Consider the following 8,402-nt stretch of genomic DNA (forward strand, 5'->3'; position numbering starts at 1 on the left):
GTGAAAACAAGACTTTGACACCGAAGACGCTACGCGGATCCTCTGCCAAGTCGTCTGACTTGCGGAGACCGACCGGTGTTTACATTATGGTGCAATAATCTTCCCCCATGGCCGATGACAGCCCGTGGCCCGGGGTCATGATCATGCATGGCGGGGGTGACAGCACGTCTCCTCTAATTGCTTCCGTTTCTCTCTCTCTCTCCCTCTCGCCTCCTCCTCCTGTGTGTGTGTGTGTGTGTGTCTGTCTGTGTGTGTGTGTGTGTGTGTGTGTGTGTGTGTGCGTGCGTGTACACGCTGTGCAGTGCTGGTGGACTCCTCCTCATCTCTCCTCTTCTCGCTGCTATTGGCCCATCTGCCCGTGTTTACGTCCGCGTCCCCGGTGCCTCACCGGCGGCTCCACGACATGGACAAACTGTCCAACCAGACGAAAAACCTACTGAAGATGACGCAAGACCTGCTGGTGAGTTTGACTCTCTGACAGCAGCACGTCACGTCACGGCGGGAATTGGACCGATCGATTCGGAGGCCTTAATATAATATAGGGCTGATTATGAGGCCCAGTCATTCGGTGCTAATTGAATTGGGGAGTGTCAGCGGCCGGAAGAGAGATGCAGCTTATTTTGGCTACGTCAACGACCACCTTAATTGATTGAACATGACCCAATTAATTTCCATTACTGATGCCAATAATGTCCCTAAGTGAGTGAATGTCCTTCTGACACACACAGCACACACGCACACGCACGCGCACACACACGTGCACACACGCACACACACGCCCACACAGCATCAATCTCTGTTGTAACACTGTTAGGCTGGTTAAGCTGCTTTCACTGGATGACAGCATGGCTCAAGTTAGCCTAGCCTGTCTGACTCTACATGCATGCCACCATCAGGGTCCAGTGTTGTAGGGCCTGCAGGGGGTGGGGGGGTGGGGGGGGGGTGACCTCACACTTAATCCCCACGGGACCTAAGCGGAGGGGGGGGGGGGGGGCTGATTGACTCAGCATCCTCCTGGTCGCATGGTCTGATTGGTCGCTGGCCAATATAACCCCCACACCGGAAGGCGCACAAGTAAAATCAGGAGTGTCGATTGAACTCCCAGAGTGCAGAACTCACGGGTCCATTATTTTTTTTACAGTTTAAATTAACGCTCGGGACTTTTACTGTGTGCTGTATTTCACTTTAACTCAATAATCTCTTTATTCAGTTAAAAACAGTGCACGTCAAGTTAAGAAAGGACTTCCGAATTCCAATTTACATGTGTTTCCTGTCGAGAGGGGCTTCTTTGACAGCGGTGGATGGTTGGTGGTGGATGGTTGGTGGCAGTAGGTGGGGCGGGCGGGCGGGTGGGTGTGTGGGTGCAGGCTTAGGGCCACACAGGTGAACACACAGAACAGTAGCGCTGTTCCATCTTGCTGTATTTCTTTCATTCCAGTATAGTATCTCCGTCTGGGATCTATACAACAGCAGTGGTTCTCAAACCTTTAACCCCTCCCCCCCCCCCGTGACTCTCAGAGTTACAGACCTCTATGAGGGTCCATTTAGAACCCCCTCAGGGAACCCTGAGGGAGGGTCCCTGTCTGGTCTATAGTATAGACTATATACAGACAGTACCTGCAGCTCAAGCAGGGCAGCAGGGCCGTCCAAGGACAGCAGAGATTATCATATCGTGTGCCTGTTGATATCCAAACATGTTTACCGTCAGTGTTTAGTCTGCGGATGGATTTGTAACGGATGGGGTGGTTTTTCAACCACAAGAACCCTATAGTGTCTCTATATTCCGGGGGGGGGGACATTCCGCGAAAATAGCAGATCTACACACTCACAAGGCAATGGCATCATAATGCATCGCAAAGCAATGTGTTTGTGAGCTTGTATAGCTTTGCTATTTACGGTGAAGACAACGTCGTCGTAGAGCAAAAACAGAAGTGGGCCTACCATAGAGCCATGGGAGACCCCATAGACAATTAAGTATAGGGTTGAAGTGGATAATGCATGAAATAGTCAATCTTTTGCATGCTTTTATAATCGGGGCCAGAAAGCTTACGGAGCTGACAGGCGGGCAGGTGGGTAGGGAAATCAGATGTGAGACCTTGAGACAAAGCTTGGCTGTGGCTGCTTGATCGTATATCACCCTGTGTTTTAACAGGTGAAAAGAAAGCAGGATGATATCGCTCCATCTCTAGTTACACATGACTGATCCAGCTTCTATTTTTGCATCATGCAAATACAGAAAGCTTTTGTTCAAGGGAAGAAATATAGAAAATAGCTCTGTACAGTACGCTCTCTAGTCTTGCATATGTGTGTGGGTGTGTGTATATGTGCTCGTAGGATGCTACTGTATGTACATTTTGTGTGTGTGTGTGTGTGTGTGTGTGTGTGTGTGTGTGTGTGTGTGTGTGTGTGTGTGTGTGTGTGTGTGTGTGTGTGTGTGTTGTTGAATGACACCATCTGTCCATTTGTGTGTGCAATTGTGCATGAACATGCATGCATCTTCATGCATGGCATGCACGTTTATTGCAGTGTGTGCTGGTGCATGTGTCCATGTGCATGCATCTGTGTGTTTGTTTATATTTCAGTTTCCAAAATTTTCACAAATAGTAAAAAGCCGCTTGTACCGTAGATTGAGTAGTTCTGCTTTTTTTTGGAGCTTAAACACTTAAACCCTATATACTTAGCTGACCGCGGATCTTCAATCTCACAAAGCGTCGCCACACAACGTGTTGTGTGCTTGTAGATCGGCCATTTTCGCGGAATCTTTTCCCCCAGAATAGGGACGCTGCTACGCTATGGTTCAAGTGGTTATGCGGTTCAAACCATATAGGCTGTGTAGGCAGGCTACCTCTGCATGGGGACATGTTGGCGTAGTGGCAGTGCAATATGGGCCCCAGATGTGCGGGAGTTAGTGTGCACAGTATGTTGCACAACAACAACAACATCAACATCAACGTGGGCATCCCCTCCGAGGAAAAAACATGGCACTTACAGTTGCTCAGTGACAACATGAGGCGTTTATATTTAGTCTGGTCTCCTCTAGTCTGGAGTTCCACTGAACAGGGGTCAAGGATAGGAAAGAAAAATAGAACGGGAGTCCACGGAAAGTCCCTGCAAGAAAGCAATAAAACTGGTGTGTTTTAGCGAAAGAAGGAGTGTGTGTGTGTGTGTGTATGTTTCCCCAGACATAGGTCTGGTCTATATATGATTGTGTGTGTGTGTGTGTGTGTGTGTGTGTGTGTGTGTGTGTGTGTGTGTGTGTGTGTGTGTGTGTGTGTGTGTGTGTGTGTGTGTGTGTGTGTGTGTGTGTGTGTGTGTGTGTGTGTGTGTGTGTGTGTGCGCACGTGCATGTGTGCATGCATGTGTGTGCTCTGTCTGTAAGTGTGCGTGCAAATTTGTGCATGTTGTATGTGCATATACAGTATGCATAGACTTCTGTGTATGTGTGTGTGCGTGCGTGCGTGCGTGCGTGCGTGCGTGCGTGCGTGCGTGCGTGCGTGCGTGCGTAAATAGTTGTGGTTGTGTAGGTGTCGTGTTTAGTGTTTGTCTTTCGGTCGCCACAGCAAAGTGGCCTGATAAAAATCGAGTAGATTTATCACATTCCTGTATTTGCATTGAGGAAGAAGGAGGCCTGGATGCTACAGCAGGTACTGTGAGGTCATGATGTGCAAGAGCGAGAGAGAGAGAGAGAATTATAGGCTAAAGAAAGAAGGTGGAAAAGTTGAGGTGATAAGGAGATCAAAGACAGGGGGTGGAAGAGAAGAATAGACACACACACACTCGGTGTGTGCCCGTGCGTGTGTGTCACTCGTGCCTGAGCACCTGATGCCAGAGAGAGAGAGAGAGAGAGTGCGATTATATGTGCATGGGTGTGTGTGTGTGTTTAAGAGAGAGGGAGACAGAAAGAAGCGTGTGTGTGCGTGCGTGCGTGCGTGCCTGCGTGCGTGCGTGCGTGTGAGAGAGAGAGAGAGAGAGAGAGAGAGAGAGGGGGGGAGAGAGAGAGAGAGAGCGAAAGAGAGACAAGGGAAGAAAGAGGGGGGAAAAGTAAGGATGAAAGAGGACAAAAGCACTGTGGAGACAAAACATTATACCACAAGCATAAGTGAGCTCTTACGAAAGGCTGACCGGGGGAGATGAGAGAGACAATAGGGGTTACAAAGCAGCACATTCAGCAGCGAACAACATCAACACAAACAGCTGTAAGCAAACAGCGAACGTCACAAATGAGGAGGAGGAGGAGGAGAAGAAAAAGAAATGAACATAATAATAGTTAGAGGAAGCAACAAGTTTGCAATTCGCAACCTGTTTACTCAATTGACTTGTCATCATAACTTTGTTATGTCCCCGGCTCTCTCTGTTCTTCCGATTAGCACCGTCACGGTGCTAATCAGAAGAACAGAGAGCACTGTCATCCACACTCACACGCACTCATTAGCGCAGTCAGTGCTCTTCAAACGTTTTGTGTCCGAGCCAGGCACGCCGGTGGCCAAGTCACAAATCTCAAGGCACACCTGTATTCTTTGGCGGAGAAGTAACCGATCTACAAGCTCACAACGCGCAAAGGATGCAACGTATTGTGAGCTTGTAGATCTGCTGTTTCCGCTATTTTATTTATTTTCATTTTTTTGAAAAATCAATAAATACATTACCAAATTTTCATCTAAAATGACATGCCCAAAATAGGGATGCCACGTTGAAAGTGGTTAAAACTTAGGGTACAGAGGGTATATAATTGAGAACCTTTTTTTGTATAGTTGGATATATGTAAATAATAATGTGCACATGTCCAGGCATGTGCTGGACAAAATCCAGGCATGTGCTGGACATGTCTCACATCACACCAGCGTGCCTCTGCACAGCGTTTGGTAGCCCAGTATCTTTTAACAGGCCAATGTATAGCCGGTCCTACATGTCCTGCTTCGGAGAGGATCCCTTTAATCTGCTGTCAGGTGGTTGAGCCCCCTCTGCTGGCATTAGGGAGCAATGCACCTGCTGTCTCTGTGTCCTGGAGAGAGTACACTGCAAGCAGCACAGATGCAGCTGGCCAGTCGAGCACACTGCGTCATTCCCATCTTTTTATAGCTGCGACCCTGGAGTTTCCCCGACAGGCCTGTGTTGTCTATCCCACTCGGAGCTCTCTTAGTCACTGCATATGTTGTTCTCCTTCTCTCGGCTTTGCAGAAAACATCCTGTGGGTTCAGGTCATTTACTCTCATTGTTGACGTTCGGAGGGAGAAAAAAGGCAGAATGTGGGTGAACTCACACTGACCCGTCCGACCACACCGTTCCGCTCGGCTCTCAGTGAAAGCTGCCGTCTCCAAACACGTCCCAAACACACACAAACGCACACGGAACATTATGCACGACACACAAAGGCGGTAATGTGATCTTTGGGGCGACACTAATACTTTCCCCATGGTGCCGTGACTTCCTTCTGGATGCACAAAATTTACGTCGATGCAAATTGGGGTCTGACGAGTGTGCTCTGTGTTGTGTTTTCCCTGCTTTCAGAGAGAGCATGCCTTCGATGCAGACTTGGAGCCCCACAGGTTCAAGTCTCTGCCAGCAATGGGCAACCGAGCAGCCAATGACCTCAACAACCTTGAGGTAACTGTCTGATACTCCGCCTGTGTGTGTGCGTGTGTGCACGACTGCACGTGCCTGTGCATGTGTGAATGTTTATGCCTATTTATTTGTGTATGTGTGTGTGTGCGTGTATGAATGTGTGTGCAGTGTCTATGCATTTATGTGTGTGCGTGTGAAAGAGCGAGAGAGAGAGAGAGCTGTTTCCATCCACAGCCCTTTTTTCCTAAATCCCATGTACATCTTACCACACCCAATCCTTCAACCCATGTGTATGTGTCCCTCTGTGCAGCTGAAGCCCACACTCTCTCAGCTGCACGCTGACTTGAAACTGTTTGAGCACCACTTCGACTGGCTCAACAGAGTCTCCAAGAAGCACCACCACCCTGCACTGCCCAAACTGGGAGACATGATGAGGGAGATGAAAGCTCTCATCAACATGCTCCATCGTCAGGTAACCAGGAGCTTTAATCCACCTATTTTCGGCGAATAGGTGAACGTTGTGAGCTTGTAGATCGGCTGTTTTCTGTCCAGACTGGCAACCCAAATAAATGTTTTGGTCTATTCAGATTGGAGTTGGTTGTATCAACGTCTGAAGTTCTCTGAACAGCATAAATGGACACAGATTTTAGCTCATCGGATTGAACCAAGTTCTTAGATGCTTTGAAATACGATTCAAATCAGATTTTTAAAGATGTGTCTCAGTCTCAGTCTGATTCATACTGCGCTTGCCGCAAATAGACGATCTACAAGTTCACAACATGATAAATTGTGAGTTGTATATCGGCTACTTTTGGCAAGTGACCCCGTTCTATAACAGAGAATAAGTTAAGCATTACTCACACCTAAGCTGTTACATCATTACCACACTAAGGAATGCAGATATGTCGATGATGTCTGAATACAGAAATATGATTTGATCACTTGCAAATAAGCGTGGGAAGTCATTCCTAAAGATCGTATTTAGGAAAACAAAGATGAAGATAGCCATACAAGAGTCTAAACTATCTCTCTATCCTTCCTGGTATAGATGCTGAGGGTCGAAGCACCGAGACTGCCACCCTCCACCACCCCCTCTCTCCCACCTCAGCTTCCGTACCAATTTGACGTCCTACAGTCTTCTCATGAGCTGCTGCAACAGTTCAAACTCTTCTGTGACTGGGCATATCGAGCACTCATCAGCCTGAAACCCAAGATCTCCGCAGTACAATGATGACCCAGGAACTATCTGGAGGCTGTGTAGCCAGTAGGAACGCATGGAACCCACGCCTCAGCCAAGGGGGAAATAGGAACCATGTCGGTGTGCACTGTAGCCAATAGCGTCCCCGAGAAGCCCAACCTTCAGCCAGTGAAATGTCGCGTTGTGGAACGTGCCATTCCATTGTCGCCAATGAGGATGCTCTGTACTGCAGCCAGCTGTGGCCCTCAGCGTTTGCCTTTCAGGCAAACCTTGCATTTCATTTAAGATGAACATGCCATGTTTCCCCTGACCTATCTCCTAAAGGCCTTGTCCATTACTGTTATTTATATGTATTTATTTATTTATTGACTGTCAGTAATTTATTTAATGTTATTTATTTAATTTTGTGATGTCACTCTTATCTTTATTACTTTATCAACGTGAATTTAGTTGCCTGTCTCTGTCTGTTACTCTTGTCTGCATCTGCCCCCCTTGAGAAAATGAAAATCTAAATCAAGGAAGAAAGCACACAGTAGCACTTCCTGAGTCTGTACCTCTGACATCGATTGTCTTTCAAACTAACTTAATTTAGCCTTTATTTATCTATTCACTAACTAATAACATATCTTCCAGTAGACGTAGCAAACATTTTGGACAGCCCAAGTTAATTTGAAACTAGTTTCTCTTTGCCTGCCTCTGTCTCTCTGTCTCTCTGTCTCTCTGTCTCTCTGTCTCTCTGCTCTCTGTCACCGTCTCTGTCTCTGTCTCTCTCTATCGTGTTCCTAACTTAAATTATAAAAAAGGTTACTAATGACTCTCTTCCAGCCGTGTTACATATGCCACCAATTAACATTCCAGCCAATGGCCTTGTAGAAAGTTCTACTGATCCGATCCGCACATGTCGGGATGGGACTCTTAACTGAGGAATAAATAAATAGTTTCTTTATTATCATGGGCTGAGTTTCTATATATACAACGTCCTCCTGTTTCTACCATCCTGAATGGGGAGGCATATCTAACATTGTGGTAAAGTTGTATGAATGTGCCCTGTTGCTGAGCACTGATGGACCTGATTAGAATCTTTGCACAAACTTGTTAGGATTAGACTCTTGGAGGAATGAGAGGGGTCTGATTCTGAACCTGTGCCTTTGGGGAAGAAAAATATTTTTTTTTCTTTTTGGAGCATTTTATAATTATGATGTAAACGTAATACCCCAAGCCTTAAAATACTATGTATTGTGATACTACGGTTCTGTACAGATGTACATAATTGTACAAGAATGTAAATTGTTGTATACAATGCTATTGTGTATTATTGTTTTCTTATAATATAATGTAGAATATCAATGCTATCCCTATTGTTTTATGTCCATTTCAATATTATATTCTTGTATTTGTTACAGTATTGACTATTTATTTAAATTTCTTCGGTGGAACTATTTATTTTTGCGCTGCAGAGGAGCAAGTCTCCTATAATTTTGTACTTTTATACAGTTTTTATTCTTATTTACTATTATATCATAATGTTTAAATTATTATTGTACCATCAAAATGCCTCTCCCACACAGTGACACACTGATTGGCCTCAATGTGAAATATGTGCCTTGGCAAAATAAATAATAAAGAATGTGCACAATAATAT

General features: G+C 46.0%; 1 protein-coding gene across 1 annotated transcript; it reads left to right on the plus strand.

Annotated features, from left to right (window-relative positions):
- Nucleotides 1-403: 403 nt before the first annotated feature.
- Nucleotides 404-8,308, plus strand: il11a (interleukin 11a; the record flags this gene model as incomplete). The annotated part of the gene is made up of 4 exons (XM_079504718.1): nt 404-460; nt 5,509-5,604; nt 5,873-6,034; nt 6,611-8,308. 4 exons carry the CDS (start codon nt 404-406, stop codon nt 6,791-6,793), a joined length of 498 nt encoding a protein of 165 aa, XP_079360844.1. The 3' UTR covers nt 6,794-8,308.
- Between the last annotated feature and the right edge of the window lie 94 nt (nt 8,309-8,402).

This window comes from Electrona antarctica (assembly GCF_951216825.1).
Source record: "Electrona antarctica genome assembly, chromosome: 6".
NCBI classification, from domain to species: Eukaryota; Metazoa; Chordata; class Actinopteri; order Myctophiformes; family Myctophidae; genus Electrona; species Electrona antarctica.